Source organism: Pinus tabuliformis, chromosome 3_1 (assembly GCF_031772625.1).
Source record: "Pinus tabuliformis cultivar Carrire ecotype Pingquan chromosome 3_1, CPIR1, whole genome shotgun sequence".
Taxonomy (NCBI): domain Eukaryota; kingdom Viridiplantae; phylum Streptophyta; class Pinopsida; order Pinales; family Pinaceae; genus Pinus; species Pinus tabuliformis.
Genome location: NC_142301.1, coordinates 290,330,732 through 290,353,894, shown reverse-complemented (window position 1 = coordinate 290,353,894; position 23,163 = coordinate 290,330,732). Strand labels below are relative to the sequence as shown.

General features: G+C 37.4%; 1 protein-coding gene across 1 annotated transcript in view; it reads right to left on the bottom strand.

Annotated features, from left to right (window-relative positions):
- Window positions 1-8,218: 8,218 nt before the first annotated feature.
- Window positions 8,219-23,163, bottom strand: part of LOC149186926 (arogenate dehydratase 1-like) — a 135,500-nt gene continuing 120,555 nt past the window's right edge. The window contains exon 11 of the mRNA XM_089411230.1: window positions 8,219-8,712. Coding sequence (XP_089267356.1) covers window positions 8,644-8,712 — 69 coding nt within the window. The 3' untranslated portion in view covers window positions 8,219-8,643. The remainder of the gene's footprint in view (window positions 8,713-23,163) is intronic.

The following is a 23,163-nucleotide window of genomic DNA, read 5'->3' as shown; positions in this document are numbered from 1 at the left end:
ATACAAAGCTCTTAACAAATTAGGAGCGGAATAAAACACCAAAGATAAAAACACATGCACGCAAATTGACACACTTATTTTCTCAAGAAATCCAACAGGGAAAACCTGCTTCCTTGATGTGGTATTTTATTGAGTGTTTTTGAGCAATTGGATCTATTACAATGAAATTTGTCTCTCTGAGAAAATGTTATGCTTCTTCTCACAAATATCATCTAATACAATTGATCTCATCTTACCTTGATCACTACTTGATCTCGAGCCTCTAGAACGTAATTGTTCCCCTATTTCCTCCTTGGCTTGCTCTGCCTCTTGCTTGATCCTACTCCTCCTTCCTTACGCTCTTTGCATCCCTATTTCCTTGTGAAAATCCCTTATTTCCTAGCTCAAATTTGGCTCCTATTTCTTAGCGCAAGTCCTCCTATTTCCTTGTGCACTCCCTACCTCCTATTTCTTAGGACAACAGCACCTGAAAAATGCACATAATCAATCTCCTAAATTCTAGCACACTTGTTATCTCCTATTTCTTAAGACACAAGATTTGCGCTCTCCACAATCAAAGATATTGTCACAAACTCGTGAACTATCTTGTCTCACAAACCTTGTGCACAAAACTTACGCTTTCTTGTGTCTTTGTCCTCCTCTTTATAGACCCAATTTGAACATGCAAGGAGGCCTAGTTCTATTTTGGAAAAACAATCTCAAACTCAAGTGAAAGCAAACATTCATTAGAGACCATAACTATAGATGCATCTAAGTGGACCATAGTTAAGGGCATATTAATACTTTAAATTTGGATCACCTTCAAATATCTAACTAAACCAAGTCTCGTAAAAGTGTTCCCTACCTTTGTAGGGGTGGCTAAGTAGTCAACCTTATTAAGTGCTTCTGAACCCCAGGGGAATGTGACATTTCCAAGGTTAACCCTCCAATCCATAGGTGTTAGTGATAATAAGTGGCAATGGAGGGGAAGGACTTCAAGCCAAGTGTCATGGTTAGGGGACCGGCTAATGGGAGTCCACATCTTGAGCGTATAGATGTAATAGAGGAAGCAATTGTTAAGGCATGAGTTACCCCTCTCTGTTGTTTTTTCCGCCCGTCTAGTGCGCCTTTTACTTCTTTTTTAAAATGCTTTTTTAATGATGCATAGCTTAAGAATCAAATCTTTCTCTTTATGATGTAACATTTTTTTTAATCCTTAATATGAGACAAATTCTCGCTCGATTGGGACATGCAATAGTTCCTTATGATGAGATTGAGCATCAAGTGCTCAGGAATGAGTGATAGCTAATGAGGTGGGTAGAGATCATGCTAAGCTTTTTTCCATGCACTAACTTTTGTCCCAACCATGTTTTGCATTTCTTTTCTTTCATTATGTCCATCTTATGTTTTTTTTTTTTGCATCAACCTCCAAGACAAAGTTTTATGTCCTAAATCAAGGATGTGGATACATGCGTGCTAAATCCAAGTTAACCAATGACAATTAACTCTAAGGATGGAGACGATATCCAAGGAAATGATGTGATATGGAAAATGTTTGAAGTATGGAAAGGATAATGGATGCACTACTTAAATCCAAATTTCCCAATTAATTCCCCTCCAATGACCCTAAGGCCTTAGGGAGGTCCCACTAAACTAGGGCTAATAATTGACCTCCTTGGTAAGGTGAGAGAGAAAGTTTACAATCTAAGATCAATCGATCATCCAAATCACCCCTTTATCCATGTTAAAATGCCCAAAACAAAGTAAAAGCACTTGATTGCAAATTTGTCAAAGTACATGTTGAGTGGTAGCCCAACTTCATCCAAGAGGAATGTCAGATGGTGAGAGGCGCATGACTGGTGGAGATGGAAAATAAAACTAGTATACGATCATCAATGAGCAATGTGTAGGGCTGATGGTTGGCTAGTTGTCCAAGATAGGAGAAAAATCTTTCTCCTATAAGGTTACAGGCACTTCTTTCAATCCCATAATAACATCTCCATGCAAAAAAAGAATCCACGAGAAAGGCACACCACAAAAGATTACATCTTTTCCATAGCAGCAAAAAAGACTAGCTCGCACTCTCTTGGAGAGGAAAAGAATGGAATGTGTGATGAAAAATGAAATTATGGGAGCCTCTATTTATATGAGACTTACCTCCCTCATTTTTGCAGTAATACAAGTAAAGACCCCTAATTACAAGTTTACTTGTGTTCCACAAGAATAGGTTACAATCCCACCTCATGTCTCAAAAACATAACATAAAATTACATAAATGCCCACGCCTATCACAGAAAAGACATCCTCCACTACGACATCATCCTCCAAATCAGCTCTAAATGCCACAAGTTAGTATCAAGTGGGATAATTAATGCATCTAAAGATCATGGGCATGCCTCTAAAGTGCCTCCATACCTAGATGTCATCTCCACGGTGCCCAATGTCACCCTCTAAAGGGCAAGAGGGGTGACGCGGCACTTTCCTATTCAAGCATTGGGGCTAAAAGGTGATTTGCATGCTGTACCCTATCATCTCAAGGAAGACCATCATAATTCAAGCTCTAAAACAAGTAACATCCATCAAACAATATCAAGGCCACCCTGGGGGTGTCCTAGGTCCACTAGGTGCATCATCAATGTCACCAACACCAAGCTTCATGGACCCAGTCTTCCAACATCTAGGGGTACCTCGAATTGTCAAGTACCATGTGTCAAGTAACCAAACACTCTACTATAGATAGGCAACAGTGCATCCACAAGGTCGCATTATTTCTCTGGAATGGGTAAAACAACCTCTACAATGCCACTAACAAGGAGGATAATCATCTCTCAAGAGGCCTATGTTACTGCGATAATACCACCTGACAAAACCCACTCAAGATCAAGAGAAAATCACCAATCATTACGAACAATAACCATAAATGCATCATAGTGGACAATACCTAAAGTTGGACACAATAATATTTCACATAAATCTCACCTTCAAATGTCTAACTAGATCAGGTCCCATAGGCAGATTACCTCATTACGTTAGGGATGGTTAAATGGATAACCCTATTATGTGTTTCCAGTGAAGGGAAAGTGACATGTTCCAGGTGAGCTCATCAATGGTGTGTATGAAAATGATGGAAATGGAATGGGAATGACTTCAAGGCACAGTGTCATAGCCAAGTGACCAACTAATGGAGGTCCAACATCCCGAGTGTATAGATGTAAGAAGGGTGCAACCATGGAGGCATGAGTTATTATTTTCCTCCGCATGCTTTTCCCACCCCTCTAGTGTGCATAGCTCACGAGCCCAAACTTTATATTTGAGATTTTGCATTTCATACCCCTTAGAGTCAGTTTATCGCTCATTAGGTTTGGGACAATACAATAGTTCTTTTTAATAGGTGAAGCATCATGTTCTTAAGGAACTGGATGATGGCTAATGAGGGTAGATCTCATGCTAGGCTTTTGTCCACATGCTAATCAAATTTCCTAACCATATTTTGCATTTTATCTTTTTCTTTCATTGTGGCTTTCTTGTGCTTTTACCTTTCTTTTAGTTGCATCAACCTCTATGGCAAAGCTTTCCATCCCAAACTCAAGGATCAGGATGAAAGGGTGCCAATTCCAATGACCAACAACCACCCGCCTGAAGAATGGAAATGAATGCAGGGAATTTGTAATTATAGAATATCATGGACACACTACTTCATTCAAAGCTCCCCCAGCAGTGCCATTGCTAAAACCCTAAGGCCTCAAAAGAGGTCCCAGTGGAGTAGAGCCAATGACTAACCTTCCAGGTGAAGGGAACAAGAATATAGTCAATATTGGTCAATCAACCAGCTTTCCCCTCGATCCATATTCGTATGCTCATAACATTAAGTGAAAGTGCATGATTACCAAAATGGTTAAAGTATTTGTCGATGGATGACCCACCTTCCAATGTCGAATGGGAGAGAAATTTTTGACTTGAAAAAGAAGTGGACCTTGGCATCATGTTATGTACTGATCATTTAGGGCTATTCACTGGCCAAATAGGAGAAAAATTTCTCTTATGGGTTGCCAACATTTTGGTGGGTAACAATACTGCCAAGTTGAATGAGTTTGGTACTAAACTAGGTGGTTCATTGAAATGAAAAAAGTTCGTATACGCAGCAAACTACTTCAGAATATCTGAAATATATAAGCATCCATGATAGGACAATAATATATTCTTGAAAAATATTTGAATACAAGTGAAATGATTGAGTTACAAATGAGGGTATGCTTTATATACCTAGGCAGGTACCCTTTCATGAATGGTCATGTCCTTAGGGACATGCCTCTTGATTAACTAATTACTATTTAATTAACTATTCTTTATTATTATTATACTTATATTTTATTCATAACATTGTCTTCCTCTTCAAAAAGCTTTGTCCAAAGCTTATTGTTGACAAGGCATATCATTTGTTTATTTTTCTTTTAATTTTTTTGCATCTTTCAGAACTCTTTGAATTTTTGAAGTTGTCATCTTCGTTGATATAGGATGATAGGATCTTTTAAGAGATAAACAAAATTGTCGCACTAATAAGGTATCTAACCATCCTAAATCAATCTACTGTGGAGTCTTGTGGTTACTAAAGAGTTGAGATGGATTTTTATCACAAGATTGAATTATGTTGACCTCGACGTTCTTGGGAACATAAGTCACTTGTTTCTAGGTGAGATATCTGCTTTTATAATTTGGATGGCGATAAGGAGTTCTTGTGATGTGATCTCTCAATTTGTTTGTGGTAATTTCATGGTTTATTGAAGGAATCTTATTTCTTTCAAGTACAAAAGTCGCTTGATTAATTGTGAAATCTTCACTTGAAATTTCCATTGCTTGAACTGCAACTTCTGAGTACATCTTCGCTTCAACTAGTTTATCATCTTCTTGAATTGTGATATTGACTGGATCAATATGTGTTCCCTTATCTTCAACTTGAACTATTACGACTACAGATTTCGATACTTCTTGAGTAAGTTGTTCTAATTTGTCTTTTAGCAACTTTTTGTCACTTTTAAGCTTCTTTATTTGCGTAAGAAGGTTTTGATTATGATTCTTTAGACGTGAAAGTTCTTTTTCTGAATTGTTGACTTTAGCCTTAATATCCTTCTCTTCATCTTTTAAACTTTTGATTTGTTCTAATAAATTTTTATTAAGGTTCTTTAAACGTAAATTTTCCTCTTCTTGTTTGGATAGGTGCTTCTTGAGTTCCTTCTTTGTGACTGTGGTCTTCTTGACTTGTGCAATTAATTTTTCATCGTGGCCCTTGGGGCAAGAAATTTCTTTGTCATTTCCCATTACTTCTTTGTAATGCATATCCGCAAGATCTTCGTATTCTTGTTGTAACAGTTTCTTGTTTTGCCGAAGTTTGGTTATTTTATCTCTCTTGATCTTCCAGCTGCACTTTCTCGTTAAACTAGATTACATTGTTTTGTAGCAGTGATTATAGGCGTTCCACTTGCAATTTGGATTTCATTTTCTTTGTTTCCTTATTAAAATTTGTGTTGTCGCTTAAATATTTCCATTAATTGTTCTATATCTTTTGCGATTGATTGTTTTTGTGCATCACTTAAAGATTCGACTAAGTAAAAGTTTTCTAACATTTTTTGCAAACCACATTTCGATTTCGGAATGACTCTTGACAATTAGAATATCCCTCTAAAGAAAACAAATATTTTGAAAAAAAACTACTTCTTGTGAATGTCATCTTTTTGTTTTTTCTTCACTCTTGACTTATTGTAGACTTTTGAAATAACTTGTAATTTATAAAAACAAATATATATATATAGAATTAATATAAGTTACCATATATATAAAACCTTTATATAATTTAATATTAACCCAACTTAATATGTAACATTTTTTTAATGTTTAACGCGAATCGATATGGTGGGAAAATCGGTACGTCAATAGTGAACCCATATAGTGTTTGACCGAAGATAGAATAGCAGTGATAGTCATCATGGTTTGGGGGACAAAGAACGACATTGGTTTGACAACGAACAGGGAAATAAGACGGCAAGACGATGCAGGGGACAATAAGGACGGTGCATTGGTCAAGAAGTCGAGAGATTAATATATTTGACTGCGGACAGGTGGGGTTGATTTGGAATTTAACAAATGGTACCAATGGTTGGTTCTTAATATAGATATGTCGCGGGCAGTACTAACACAACAACTAAATGACAAGATTGGATGGCAATAGTGGTGGTAAGAGGGTTTTGGAGCAAGAATTGTTGATGGTGATAGGAAGCAAAAGATAGAGTGCAGAAGGTGTGACCAGCAAAGAAGGGGAATGGTGATTGGAGGCGACATAAGCTCTGTTGCTGGAGTGGTCAACAGTGAAAAGAAGCGATGTATGACATGAAATCAGTGGCAGTTGATGGTTGTGCATTTATATTGTGGTTATAGTACAAGTGCAGAGTCGGTTAGTGGCAATCGGGATTGTGTCAGGAGCATGCCAGCGTTGTCTTTAGTTGTGGAACCCTGTAGCATGTATGCGGCGGTAGTAGAATCGAGCAAGAACGACCGTCGGTTTATTGGAGTCGCAGGTTTGTTTCACCACTTCTTGCTCTCTTTTTATATATATATATATATATATATATATATATTTTAACTTTTTCTTCTTTTCTTTTTTAATATATTTGATTTTTTTTCTAATAATTTTTTTTTTATTTCTCCTTTTCTTTATGTAATGTTTTTAATATATATATATATATATATATATTTAACTTTTTTCTTCTTTTCTTTTTTTAGTATATTTGATTTTTTTTTCTAATAATTTTTTTTAATTTCTCCTTTTCTTTATGTAATGTTTTTAATTTTATTTTATTTTTAATAATATTTTTTTTACTAACTCTTTGCAATATATATATTTTGACTTTTTTTTATTTTTATTGTTTTGGTTATATAATTTTTTCTTCTTTTAATTTTAATAGCCAAAGGCCTAGCGAAACGGAGAAGAGGAGAAACTCCAAATTATGAGCGAAACAGTTCAATTATATGGCAACAAGGTTGACGGAATATTGATGGTCAACGGCTTGGATCGGAGAACAGGGCTCTACGCAACGGTTGAGCAGCCAGAGGATCAAACTACTCTGGTACCAAATGAAACGAACAAAAGTTTGTATACACAGCAAACTACTTCAAAAGATCTCAAATATATAAACATCCATGATAGGACAATAATATATTATAAAAGAATATTACTACTTCAAAAGATCTCAAATATATAAACATCCATGATAGGACAATAATATATTATAAAAGAATATTTTAATACAACTGAGATGATTGAGTTACAAATGAGGGTTTGCTTTATATACCTAAGAAAGTGCCCTTTCATGAATAATCTGTCCCTTAAGAACATGCCTCTTGATTAACTGATTACTATTTAATTAACTATTCTTTATTATTATTGTATTTATATTTTATTCACAACATTCATACACCAAACCAGCATATTCAACAACAAACCAATCCCACAGCTTAGTTTGATGGCCAAGACAATGCCCTCAACGGTCAACTCGGCCAAGTACAAGTCCAAGTTGACCAAGTTTTAAAAATATCGAACTACATTTAAATTATCTCATAATGAAAAAGCATGGACCATTGTGACCATAATTTGCAAATGTTTTAATTAACCACTTCAAGTACAAAAATAATAGGAAAAGAGAAAAGAATCCATCAGAGAAAAAGCATGTCATTCCCAATACAGAATATAAAAGCATCTATAATTAACTTAACTTTGCATATAAACCAACCTATTTTAAGGGTTCTGTCACAAGTAGATTTGACTGCAATGTACCTTCTCAAAAAGGCATCACCAGGAATTTAAAACGAATATGTTACTTATGATTGCAACTTCCAAATATACCCAATGTAGACCAGGCATGATAATAGTTCAAACCCAATATAGTTACAAAGGCTGATTTCCCAGCATAATAGCAATTTCAACCTGTGAATACAAAGCCATAACAACAACCCAAAAATATCATATATGCATGGAGGACGAGTGCCAATTAAAATTCATATGAAGATTTACAATGATACACAAAAGATGCCATTACAGGCATGGGGAAAAATAAGCTAGCTATTATAATTAAATGTTTATATACATTTATTTAAATTTACCTTGATATCATCAATGATATCTTAAAAATTTGTGGTGTATGTGCCTGCACTTCAAAACAGATCAACCTTATAGAGGTCTGCAAAAGAATTTCGGAATACAATACACCATCAATCTTTTGATCCTATTATTATTGTCCACTTGGGTATCAGACAGAGCTATAAGTCATAAGTTTACTTGTACAATAACAGGGGAATGCAGCTCCAAATGCTGACATGTATGTATCTACATATTTAAAAATATCAGCACGTGGAGATATATACTAAAAAGTGGCTTGAGGTGAGACGAACAGACAATTAGGGACGAATTGCCTTAAAATGTTAACTTAGTGTCACACCCTCTCAAATTTCATCTTCTCAAACAAATACCATGCAGAAGATAATACTGGGAGCTGGAACATTTGTTTCACTGTGCTCAAAGCAGGAAAATATTAATCTAGAGAAGATATATACTTATGACCAACCCAGTTCTCAGTTACATGAACATCAAATCATGATAGGTTTCATCAATAATGCTTATAATCGACCTGTGGGGGTCATGTCCATAGGGTAGCTGCCAAGAACACGCATAAATGTTGCAAATTCCTGTAAACAAAAAAAAAAAAAATCATGATTACCAATTACTGATAAAAATTTCTATTGATTTGCTGGAAATTTGACAATAATCCAATTCACTCATGTCAAACTAATTCACAAACTTCAAACCATTTTTATTGAAAATAATTGCTCTGCTGAACTCTAGTAACTCCTTGGTTCACAAACATTACAGTAGAAAAAATATATCAGAAAGTATGCATCAATATATACATAAAATATCTGCATGTGTCCGTCTAATATCAATGAAGCTCACAAATATAGGTTTACACAACATGAGAATCAAAAATACAAAGCACATGAAGACAAGTCAAGAACGCCTTGTTAAAATCATAAGCACACATCTATGAGAGAATAATGCTATATCACCTGAAAGCATGATAATCTTCACTATCAAATCATGTTATTTGAAATACACGAACCACTAAAACTCGCGAGCTCTGGTGCAACCAGAAAGGGTGACAATGAAGTTGTGTCTTCTTCTCAAGTTTGAACTCTTAATATGGATCACATACAAAAGTCACAGCCAATTTGAATGAATCTTTACATTAAACTGAAAGAAACGCTGGCACAAACTAAATTAATTCTGTCTAAAGCCTACATAAATCAGTAGTAAAAAAGGGACCAACAATAACATATGGAAAGTACTCTACCTTCTTGATACTATGCTTTCCTCCTAGATGTATAGTATCACTACTGTTGCCTCAAAATCTAGCAGGTCTTGTGAGAGGCCTCACAAGGAAAGAACTAGACTAAGATACAACAATGAGGTGGTTGCCACTGTCACCCTAGCACTCAACCTCCTGCTCTTTAGTGGAATTTCATCACATGGGAGGCTTCTATGTCAACTGGTTCAAGGTGATATATGTGGATGGGTTAAGCAAGGTACTTCTAAGTTGTATTAGGGCATAATTCTTTAATTCAAGGAGCGATGTACCATAACCTAAGCCTTGAAAATATTAATTGAGGCCTAGTGTTTCAAGATATGGTTCAACAAGAGTGTATCTAGGCATACAAGAAAAAGGTTTACTTAAAGGTATGATCAACAATAGGAGATGGTAAACCTTCAACAAGCCCTAAGTTGAAGCCTTGTATAGAACTAGTGTTTACTAGGGCACTAAATTGCCTAGGGTTGATGACGTCAACCCTAATAAGACAATTTTCACCATGGACAAAGCTAGATTTTGAGTTTGTGAGGTTAAGCAAGGTGAAAGAATGTCAAATCAGCTCCAACGTTTCAATGGCTCAAGCCCTAGTCGAATTCAACCCTTGCCCTAGCGGCTTGCCTTGAAGGACTGAAAAAGTAAGAAAGGAGGAAAAGGTAAGAATTTCAAAAGCTTTGATCATCAATAAGATCCGAGTGCCTTTCCCTACTTGTGTGATGGAGTCATACGAATTTAAACTACAGAGATATCAAATTCATGCCCTAGTTTTCACTTCCAAACTCTAGCTATCTTTTTCTGAGGGGAGAAATTAACTAGAAGAATGCCCTCTAGGAGATCTTCTTATAAGGATTTCAACGAAAATAAAATAAACATGCTATAATTCACCAAGACTTTCCAATAAAAATTTGCATTTAGATAAGTAACAAATAGAAAACCGTAGCAATATTTGATTATTTGTAAAACCATAAAAGATATGCAGTAAATACTAAAAAAAAAATCCAAGAAAATGCCTTCTTTCAATACCAAAAAGATGTCTCCAATAGCAAAACTCCACATAAGATCACATCTCCACAAGTAGCGAAGTACAAGAGGCTAAGTTGAGCTCTTTTAAAGAGGTTGAAATCCCCAAGAGTGATGATGAAAAATGAATGGAGTGATCCTCCTTTTATAGTAGTTCTATCAGTTCCATTAATCAACCTAAAAGCCCCTAAAACAAGTTTAATTCTAAGTAGACACAAAGTAAATGGGTTACAAGCCAACCCAATAGCTCAACAAATAAAATATGCCAATAATTACCCACATGTGCGAGCCATAAGCACTCAATAAGCATGACGCCATGCCCTTTTAGGGCTCAGAATGCTCCCAAAGTGTAATGGAAGGGTTGAATGAGTCTCTAAGCACCATGATCAACCTCAATTTGAGAAAGGTTCATCAAATCAAGCCTCAAATCATCTCCATGTGTCCAAAAGCGATCTTTGGGTGCCCTGCATCATCTCCATGGGTGTCATCTAGAAAATGTGGTGTACTCTCTCCCCAACGATGTGGATCCATCAAGCACAACAAGCCCTCCTCAATCATCCTATGGGATAATCCTCCTCATTTGGACTCTAGATCAAAGCAAGATCCTAGGGGATAATCCTCCTCATCTTGGCTATGGATCAAAGCAAGCCCATCAAGTAGTGTTAAGGCTAGCCTAGGGGCATGCTTGTTCCATTATACATCATCAAGAATCCTCAATGCTAAGCAAGATGAGATCAGCATCTAAGGGTGCTCTGGGGTGTCCATACATTGCCAAGATCATCTAAGTGCCCAATGCTTTGTTGTAGAATGGAAACACTACATTTTGCAAGGTCATCATGCTCTCTGGAAGTGTAGCATGGCCTAGAAATCATGTGGAGTAGAAGTGGAATAATGTGCCCTCCAAGCCTCATCTACTTTGTGCAAAACCACCCGGAAAAACCATCTTAAACTCAAGTGAAAGCAACCATTCATTAGAGACAATAATCATAATTGAACTAAAGTGGACCATACTTAATAGTTAAGTGCATAATAATACTTCAAATTGGGATCACCTTCAAATATTTAACTAGATCAAGCCCCGTAAAAGTGTTCCCTACCTTTGTAGGGGTAGCTAGGTAATCAACCCTAATAGGTGCTTCCAAACCCTAAGGGTAGGTGGCATTTCCAAGGTTAACCCTTTAATTCATAAGTGTTAATGAAAATAAGTGGCAAAGGATAGGAATGACTTCATGGCTAAGTGTTATGGTCAAGGGACCAGTTGATGGAGGTCCACATCCCGAGTATAAAGATGTAATGGAGGGATCAATCATAGAGGCATGAGTTACCTCTTTCCTTTGCCTACTTTTTCCACCCCTTTGGTGTGCCTTTTACTTATTTTTGATAATGCTTTTATAATGGTGCATAGATCAAGGATCCAAGCTTTCTCTTTACAATATAGCAGTGTTGCGAACATCTCAATACATCCCTATTTTATCTCGAAATCACGATTTTTTGGCCTAAGCAATGTTTGCCGACTTTTAAAGATATTTTTATGGTATCTTAATTTTGCCGATGTTTGCCGATTTTTACCTATATTTTCCCGATTTTTATGATTTTTTGGTTTTCTGGACCCTTGACAATTTTATCCGAATCCCAATGTTCATAACATTGCAATATAGCATTTATTTTACCCCTTAAGATGAGTCAGTTTCTTGCTCATTAGGGTTGGGACATGCAAGGGTTCCTTATGATGAGATAGGGCATCAAGTGCTCAAGAACCAAGTGATGGCTAATGAGGGGGGTAGAGCTCATGCCAAGCTTTTGCCCATGCGCTAATTATGTCCCGGACATTTTTTGCATTTTAACTTCTCTTGTTCTTTTGTTGTGGCCTGTTACTGCTCAATCTAATAGGGGCCCTAGGAGGAGTACCTAACGGGCAACTACTAGACCAAATGGAAATCTAACAGGGACCCCAGGAGGAGTACCTAACGGACAACTACTAGACCAAATGGAAACAATGGGACAAGGACCCATTGTCACCTCAGTCAATGCCCCTTCTCTTTACGGACTTTCACCGATGGGAGAAGTCTCTGGATAGAGGAAATCACTTGAATGATAGGATCAATGGCAAGGTATAACGTGATTTCCAAGGCCCATTCAAAGGAGAGGCTCAATTAATGGTTCAAATGCTTAAAGAAAAGTTGAAAGGCTCCCCAAGAAAGACCTATGAAGGATGACCTCGGGCTAAGGAATATCCAATATTGATGAATGCCTAAGATCAAAACTTCCAAGATCCCTAACTTGTGATTGATGTGTTTATACTAGGGTTCAAATTGAGACAAGGATGGTTCAGTAAATGGAAAGATTCAATTAAAGCGTGAGCTTTGGGAGAAGCTAAGGTGACTTTCCATGAAAATCCCCTTGAGAGAAATACTATAAGAGACCAAGGGTTGAGAGATATACTGTGGTAAAGGCTCATCCAATGATCACCTATAGTTAAGAGAAAAGGTTTTCAATGTTGAACTACAAAATGCAAACCTTCAAGAAATCCCCAAGCCAAAGCAGCTTCAAGGGTTCCCTCTTGGTGTGATAGCTAGGGCATCAATTCATTTAAAATTCCACCATCGAAATTCGTTCAAAACTAGAGGATGCTTAGAGGAGACATAAATGAAGAAACATGTCCAGACATAATCCTAAAATTTCTCCTCCAAAACATTTTGCATCAAGCCCTAGAAAATCTCCTTATCCTTAGGGGACGAAAAAGAGAGGAAGAAAAGAGGTGAAAGAATCATATTTCGTTAAGTTAATGTGATCACCAAGGATCTTGTACCAATGCCTGGCTATTGGGAAGATTGGAGTCAAAATGATCAAGATTTAGGAACTTTGCTCTTCAAGGAGGCCTAAAGACACAACTATGCTCTCTGTGGAAGCAACTTCACAACAACTTTAAACTTTTATACTTAGATATGCAATATTTGATGGAGCTTCAAGTTAAAAGGTGCACAACCTACCCTTAGGAAAACTCATTCTTTTTGCCAAGATGAATAACATATGCAACGAGCCAAGATTACAAGTGTTTCATAAATTCACATTAATTTTTAGGGCACAAGTAAAATCATGACATAGCATTCCATACATTAGACATGAAACATTATGAAATTCGCATGAAAAGAGCACTTACATGACAAAAAGAGTATATCCATCCATAAACTTGCCAAATAGAAGCTCCAAGAGAGATAGCAAAAATATTCCACACATCAAAATGCATTTAATCATCCAAATCATTCCACAAATTGCAGGTCTGAAATCTTTAGAAAGATATATCCCAAATCCAAGTGATGATGAATGAGAGAGAACACCTTTCTTTTATTTATACAATCCTCTAAGGGATTCGATGGCCTAATTATGCCTAATAATGCCCCTACAATAAAAATAATGTGCAAAATAACATCATTTTGGTGGCAAGCACACCAAATAGCTCCATAATATGAAAGATAAGCTTCTCAAGGGGGGCAAAATGATAATACAATAGTTAGGAGGGTCGTTGGAAGGCCTAGTGAAGTCCCTCATGTGCCAAAAGGAATAGAAGGGCTCCAAAAATAGTGATGAAAGGGGTGGCCCCTTAATCTCCAAGCAAATTACCTGTGGCACCCCCAAGTGACCGTGGGGGCACAAAATCATCCTCATGGGTCTCCAACTGAATCGAACAAGCATGTATCCCATCTGCAAAGGGCTAGAGCAATGATGCAAACCCTCCCTTGTCTCCCATGTTGAGACAAACCCCATCTAGGCCCTAGATCAACTACCAAGTGAGTGGTGCAAATATGTAGTTGGTTGGGCAAGATGACCCAGGTGCAACATCATCATCAAATAAATGGAACACAAGTGAGCAATGAATGGTGCTGAAGGATCCCATGGGCAATCTGCTCTCTGCTATAGTGGAGGCCCATGGCTCTCAACATTCACCCTATAAATGCCATTAAGGCCCTCTAGAGGGCTCGGACCCCGTATAGGGAGACCAAACCCCAAGATGAAGACCCACCTGCAATATTGTATAAGATCCAATGTGTTTCCTCACCTTCCAATACAACAGTTCATTAGTGCAATTGAGTAAATGAGCTTACAAATCATGGAACCAAGTGGGCACTTCATAGTGGCATGCCCTTCCATAATGGGCTTTAGAGTGTATAGGTGTCTCCAAATTCAAGGAGGAGGTAAATCCAGGATCCTATTAGGTGGTTTCAACCTCTAAGGGAGTGGCAAGTCTTTGGTACATCCATCATATGGCTGGTGTCATGTGATATAATGATGGAACGAAGTGGGGCATTAGGGGAAGGCTCCAAGCCACATGCCATGGTACAAGGGTAGTTATAGCAAGGGAAACCCACACATGGGTGTATATATGTAGGAGGGTGCAACCGTGGTACATGAGTTACGTCGGCCTTTGCTTTTCCACCCTTCTTCATATGCCTTTTGCCTTTTATTTATTTTTTCTTTTATAATTGCTCGGGGCTCCAGGGAATGAGAGCATGATGTGAATGATATAGCAGTGAATACCCCCTTAAGGTTGGGTAGTTCATCGCCCACTAGGGGTTGGGACAATCATGGGTTCCTTAATGATGCAAGGGGCTCATATAGGGGCCCTAGGAACCAAGGTGATGGCCATGATAAGGGGTAGAGCTCATGTTTGGATTTTGCCCACGTGCTAAATTTTTATGTCTCGGCCATCTTTTGCATTTTATGGTACATTTCCTGTTGTAAGTGGCCAAATTATGCTTTTAACTTTCTTTTTAGCTGCATCAACCTTCAGGGCAACATTCTAGGCTTGACCCAAAGTGTGGACAAGGGGAGGGGGAGGCTAACTCTTTGTGGACCCTGTTGTCGCACAGATTGTCACGACAACGCTCAGACCGGGGGCTGTCACCCTGTTCCCCAATCTCTCCGTTTAAGCCTGTCTCCTGCGGCTAAGGGGGGTAAACCCTACGAGATGATGAAAACCAACTGTGAACCAGTTGGGTTGGGAGACACGAAAGAGCAAGCACTAAAAAGATTTTATTAAGTTAAAAGACCAGTGCCTTGTGGAGTTAATGTTTAATCGTTTAATTATCAGACGCTGCAGAAATATAAACCATGTAGAGCAATCATTTATCATCAAAGCTTAACTTTAGCAATTAAAATTTTAAAAGGTAAATGCTTTAAACAACCACCAAAATGCTAACCAGAGATCACATTTATGCAGTTAATCTTCAAATGAACATTTAAGCACAATAAACATTAATTCCCACGTCAAAATTTTAGCCTTAGCATAAAAGATGATATCTAAGAAATTCTCTAGCCAAGACTGAAATTGGCAAAAAAGCTCCCCAAAAATATCTTTTTTTATATTCTTTTTAAATGAAAAAGAAACTTAAAAAAAAAAAAAAAAAAAAAAAAAAAAAAAAAAAAAAAAAAACTTTTATCGAAATTTTTTATTTTTTTTTTATGATTTTTTAATTAATGAAATCTAAAAAAAAAATTGAAACTATTTAAAATAAAACTAAAAAAAAAAAAAAAAATTAAATTATTAAGCCAAGCTAAATTAGAAAATTTAATCCCTAAACTAAAGTAAAACTATTGAAATCAAAAATTAAAAATCTATTAAACTTAAACTAAAAGCTAAACTACAAAAAATTACATCTAAACTAAAGAAAAAAGGAGTGAAATTTAAATGAAAACAAACGATTTTAATGACTTATGAATAACACTATGAAAAAAAAAAAAATGGAAATCTACGCTAAACCCTAAACTTACCATACCGCATACCTGAAGTTTCGAAACTAAAACGCAGTCGTGTAAAACCGAGAACGATTCTTCGTGCGCAGGCAGAGGAAGGTTTCACGCGTAACACTTCAGAAACTCACCCAATCTGCAAGTGAAAGATGCGATCACAGGATTTAACCAGCATAGTGCTTCTTCGATGGTGGATGAATGTCTTTTGTCGGTTCGCGGCCTCCAGCAATTATATATAACCACGCTGATCAGACCCACAATGCCTGACTTCACAACGAATTTACCTGGCTCGTGAATGAAGACAGACAGCGGACAGCTTACTGTTGCGGGTTGAAGTGAGCTTGACGGCGATGATGAATACGTTTTCGTGCAGGCAAACGGGTCAAACGTAATACCAAAGCTGCTCTCCCTAGCTTGTACGCAGATGTGCTTGATGAGCAGAGGGAATCGATTTCAACGTGTTTTGCTTTAGATGGATGGATTCGGATTCGTTTTGAAGGGAGCTGCGATAAGATGGGGTAGAAATGGTACGTAGGGGCAGTGATGAGTGTGGAGAGAGATGCGTGAGGACTGTTGCGGATATGATGCAGCCTCAGACCAAGATTGTGGGGAGAAAATGACAGCAGTGAAACTGCAGATGAGGAAATTGTGGATGCAGAAATTTTGGAAAATGATGACGTTTGGAAGGAACTGAAAGAGCAGCAGATATGGAGAGATGGCAGCAGGAGGATGAAGAGGGAACAACCCTGAAAGCTTAAAAAAATTGCACCTGTAACCTGCAAACAAAAAACCTGCAAAATTTGAAACCCCAGATCTGAAAACACTTGATGTTTGGAACCCTTGGATAGCTGAGACAGAGATCCTGCAAGAAAATAAATTTTTCACCAGATTTTATCTCAGACCTGTACCCTGCAAATGGAAAAAAAAAAAAAAAAAACGACAGATATATGCAAAGATTAAAGTAAAACCCTTCAAAACTTGATCTAAAATCGCAAAATTTACAGCTCTAGAACAGCCATATTTATCAATAATCACAGTAATATTATCAAAATTTAATTTAAATGTAAAACGCTTCAGAAAACCCTGCATGCATTCATAAAAAAAAATATTTCGAATGATAAGCCCGGGATCAAGAACTGGCTGGCTCTTTCAGAAAACACAACCCGGGAGTTGGTTGGTTCAGCCGAGAACTTCCCCTAACGCCCGGTAAACTCAAAACTAAGATTTCCTGCACAGCTTACAATCAACCATTAACATAGAGGGAAAAAACAATAGTAAAACACCGATCAAATGGAGATATCTGCCACTATATTTCAGAATCTAAACTATTATTCAAACCCCAAATATCAGACAAGATACCTGTGCCTAGATCAATCTTCATTAAGCTATCATCAATGGCTGAAAATAAAATTATGCAGAAAAAATAGAACAATCTTACAGCATTTTCAGAAGAGTAACACTAGCAAGATTTTTAACCCCAAAGTCTTCTTTATTGCACAAAAAAAAATGAACTACAAGAGAGCTTTCTTTAGCACTAGACTCTCAGATCCAATGATCTCAAATGACCCCTAGCACCCTATTTAAAGGAAAAGATCCCAACGGCTAGTTCGAGTGATCCATGTTGAAATGATCTCGACCGTCGATGAGAATCAAGATATCTCTTAATCTCATCCGTCGAATTAGTTAATTCATTAAAAAATGAAAATTTGCATTTATTTACTCAAAAATATTATTATTTTATTATTTTTAGGGTTTTTGTTTTATTTTATTATTTTATTATTTTTATTTTTTATTTTTATTTTTATTTTTATTTATTTATTTATTTATTTTATTTTATTTTTTTATTTTTTTAATTTTTAATTTATTTTTAAATGGATCCTCGAACTTAGCCTTTGGAAAAATCACCTAGGACCTAGGACTTAAGACTTAAAACTTATGAGGGGACTAAAACATTTTCTATCCCTCAAGACACTTTACATCATGACTTTTACAACTTTACATCTTAAGGGGGAAAACCCATTTAACATAGACCCTCATAAACCACCCAATTCTGCGACACAACTATAATCCAGCAGATTAACACACTAGGATTCTCCTAAAATTCTAATGACAAAATCCATCCCGGCTTTGGGGTTAGGCTGAAGGAAAACTCTGCCGATCATGGATCGGTGAGACGAAAAACCTTCCGGAACGCAGATTATCACTTAGAAAATTAGGTCCACCTAGGCAATTTACAGACATGACTCATATCTGCTAAGATTATTTACAATTTATACATGCAAACTGGGTTTACAACATAAATTGATCAAGCTGTTGATGACTGCAGAATGGCACAGACATGTCGATCAAGCACTACCCTTTTTGCAAAGAAAAGGGGGTGTACTGCTATGGGTAGTTGACCGGTAGTGGTCAACAGACCCAATGGACAAATGTGGACCCGGATGGGAAATGTGTAAAAAGGGGTTATAATGAGCGGAGGGGAGTGATGTATGTGATGTCGGGAAGCAAGACCACGCAACCAAAATCGGGGTTTCCCATGTAGTGCTCCTCCTAAAGCTAGTAGTCAATAGAGGAGATCCCATAGGACTAAGATGCAAGGTTAACCACCAAGTTGGACAAGGGGACAAGAGTACAGACCAAGCCCATTCTTTCCGCCGAATCCCCCTACTAATCCATCCCCAGAAGTGTTTATGATAAGTAAGCAAAAATACCCAATAACGTAATGAAAGCCATAACTTCGGGGTTGGAAGGCCCACTTTCAAACATATGATCATGACAAATGGGCAAGGATGCATAATGGTTGTCTCAAGTGGCATAGATGATGGCACATCGACCTATTTGGTGGCTACAAGGGGTTGCTAGCTGTTGACTGAAGATAATGTAGGATAAAAAATTCTCCTATGGGTGTCACCCACAGGTAGTGGGTAACATGGCCATCATATGCTTTTTCATTCTTGTAGTTGCATCAACATCCAGGGCAAAGTTTTTCAACCCTAATCAAGAATGTGGATGTGTGTGTCAAATCCCAGTGAACCAATCACAGTTAACCTGAAGGATGGATGTGATATCAAGGGAATGATGAAAGATGTCATGTGTGGAATGGTTATGGACAAGCTAATTCAATCCAAGTTTCCCAAGTAGTGCCCCTACTATAACCCTAAGGCCTTAGAGGAGGTGTTGAAATGTGTAACTAGGTTCGGTCTTAATAATGTCTATTGTAATCATGATTTCCTATATTTGATATTAAAGAGAAAATATTTTTCTATTGTCACTCTTAATGCATGGGTTTCATGCTCAAGATAAATTTATTTATAGGTCAAGCACCCATTGAGTGCTTCTAAGTTTGTCATAGAATTATGAAGTCAAAAGAGTCATTGTCATACATGTAAGACCCCTTTGGGCATGTTGTATCTTGTAAAGAAAAATTTTGTAAAGTCAAAAGTGTCATAAAGACCCTCCAAGACCTTGTCAAACAAGTCAGCCTACAAGAAGGATCAAGTCGGCCTCAAGGACAGCAATTCAACCTCCTAAGAAGCCTATATATAGGGAAACCTCGACTTCATTTGGAAGTATAATTTGATCAAGCAAGAAGCAGTTCGATCTCCTCAAGAAAGAAGCTGGAAAAGGACGACAATCAAGGAAAAGAAGAAGAAAAGCAAGATCGAAGTTTTTGGACCTCTTTCTCTCTCTTGTTAGGGTTTCTAAAGTAGCTGCTAGATCGAAATTGCAGAAATTTCTAGGGAAGTCAAAGTTGCAGAAGAAATTGTTGGGAAATCGAAGTTGCAGAAGAAACTACTGGGGAAATCGAAGTTGCAGAAGAAACTGTTGGGGAAGTCGAAGTTGCACAAGAAGTTGTTGGAAGCTGCTAGGTCGAAGTTGCCGAAGAAGTTGTTGGGATCGAAGTTGCTAGAAAAGTTGCTAGAAGCTGTGAAGGTTGACTTGGTCTTGGAGGGGTCTTTGACAAGGATCTTAGGTTTTGGAATTTGTCATTTGGAGTTCTATAAGAAGAGAAGAATTCTTGTGGGTTTTCCTCTTAAGAGAAGAGGCTTTGGCCCTGGCTTACATCCCACATTTTGTGTCCTCTTGTCTCACTGATCTTCATTGTTTGGTAGTTGTTTGATGATAGAGAACACTAATAATAATCAAGTGAAAGAAGAAGCTAATCAAGTTAAGTAAAAAATCATCACAAGCGTTTATCAAAGAAAGAGAAATCACCTAATCTAGTTGCCCTAGATTTCTCAACAGAGGTCCCACCGAACTAGGGCTAAAGACTAACCCCTCTATTAAGGTGAAAGAACAAGTTTAGCATTAAGATTGGTCAATCATCCAAATCACCCCTTTATCCATATTGAAATGCCTAAAATATTAAGCATAAGAACTTGATTGCAAAATGGTTAGTGTTTGTTGAGTGGTAGCCCACCCTCATTCAAGAGGGGAATGTCGGATGGTGAGAGGTGCATGACCGGTGCAAATGGCAGAGGAATGTGGCATATCAATCATCACTAAGCAATGTGTGGGGTTACTGGCTGGCTGGCTATCCAAGATAGGAGAAAAAGTTTTCTCCTATAGGGTTACCCATTTTGATGAGTAACAACAAGGATGAAACATATTTAAATAGTTTCTATATTACATTCTTTTAAAAGCATGATATGTACAAGAAAATCAATTGCTAATATCAAAGCCAAAAATATTGTCATAATTTTTTTTGGAAAAAAACAAATTATCTTGTCCCTATTGAAAGTTAAATGTTGAAACCAGAGGTTCAGTTAATGGCAAGAGATCACATGGTTGGTAATTACTTCTATGGATGCTAAGGTGTAATGTATCTAATTTGTAATCAAATAAAATATGATCTGAGCATCCAGGAGTGGCTTGAGGGACACCCAAGAATCCTCAGACAAATCCATCGTTATGCTTTACGAGACTCAGTCAACAACATAGGTTGTTTCGACTTAATGCAAAACATCCAACACACTCGTGTAGGAAACAACAGAACTTCCAGAAGCACAAAATATTCCTAGCTAACTGTACAGTTTCTCATCATTGATAATTACATAAAATACATCAGCTACATGAGACAATACAGAAACTGTGGCAGCAAAAAGGCACAAAGTCCTATCAAGTCTCTTACAAATAAGCTCAAAGTAAACAAGCTAAGAGAGTTACAACAATTTCAATGCACATTTTTATACAAGGAGAACCAATTATAATGGTTTTCACAAATATGTTACAAGAAAATCATACAGTTCTTTGTTCATATATTTGGTCAAGCAGTTCAACTTCTACTTGACATCGAAACTAGACCGAATCAGGATGTCAAGGCTTGACCTACCAAATGTCAAAAGTCTAGTCAAGATCAATCGTTGATCATTGTGTGCCACACTCAAGCAGCATGGTTGTAGAGGTCAAGTGGAATGGTCAGATTTAGAGCCATCTTCAGCTCTTTCAACATCGCATACATGTATCTTTGTCATCCACCTTGCCCCCTAGAGAGCAATGGTTCTGCAAACCTCAGAATTTTCCCCTTACAAATTTGGACGGTGAAGGACCAGCACATTTCATTCAACTGGAAGTTCACAAATTTATACAGATACACGCTAAGGGAAGGTTCCCATGATGACTAGTCACAAGATTGATTCAGTGATGATTGAGACACATTTTTTGTGAAGTTTTGAGTTTCTATCTTCAACAGGTTCCCTACTTTCTAGGAGAGAGAATTCTAAGGGTAGTACAACAGTATGGATCGCATATTCGGAGTCCTTATGAACTCAAGATTTCAGTGAGACCTTTCCGGGTGACATGCATGCCATTTACTATTTTTAGCAGGTTACGTCCAGAGGCTCACATTCAAAGATAATGATATATTTAGGATCCTTGCAAGATTATGAGTCCCATGTGGCATGAACTACTTATGAGCAACTTGAAAGCACTTTCTATTTGTTGGACACCTAATCCTAATGGGTTAGTGTGGAAGTCGAATGGACAAAAGCAGTCCAAGAGACCTTGGGATCTGAAACCCAATAGTCACAACATTGTATTATAAATGTACATCTCCTGTTAATAAAAAATGTACTCAATGATTTATCTTTCCTATTGTTTTACTGTCCATGTGTGTTTAACATGGTATCAGAGGCAGGTTCGTTCATAATCTGCTCAATCTTTTGTGAGCCACTTGTTTTTGTGTGGCCTGTGTAAACCTACGAATCTATTATACGCTGGTTGTATATGTAAGATGGTGATGGCACATATATTTTGACTGATAACCTATGGTGTAGTGACAACATGTGTGTATGTATTTTTGCGTTGAATGAGTTTTAAAGACCGTAAACTATGCTTTGTCAATGATGTGTTGAATTATTTCGAAGGCCGTAAATGCATTGTGAATTCCATAAATAAATAATAAAAAAATGCGCATCCCTGTGTCTCCAGTTATTTGCATTCATTCGAATTAGGATTGGACGGTGGATACTTATTTTCGGATTTTGAGATTGACAGTTTGGAAGGATATTTTAATTGTAACGTTGTAGAATCTGGTTGCTTTCTGCATTTGGGCAGCGACTAAGGCGGTGTGGTTAATGTTCTGTCCAACCTTCAATAAACGCTCTGTCTTCAGTGTCAGTGTTTCATAAACAGAGCAGAGAGATATATGGTGGTTCCGAATCCCGATTTACAGTGGAGACTTTTGAATTGCATCCGCCGGGCTTCGTCTCTTCTTCCTTTTGTTTTATTCCCGAAAAAAAAAAATACAATTTGGTCTCTGTGCGCTTTGAACTTTGGATTCCTGACAGGTTCGAGCTATGATGGGAGCGGAAGCTACAGTGGCGCTGCATGTTTTGCTGCTGTTATGACAGGCAAGGGAGAAAGTTGGTCGAATGGTGTCAGGAAATAGAAACGCCCCTCTGCCCATCATATCCGCATTATGTCTCTGCCATTCTGCACTGTTCTTCTAAGAAAAACGCCTATGTCCATCATATTCGCATCATAGCAGCGTTTTCTCCATCGAAGCATT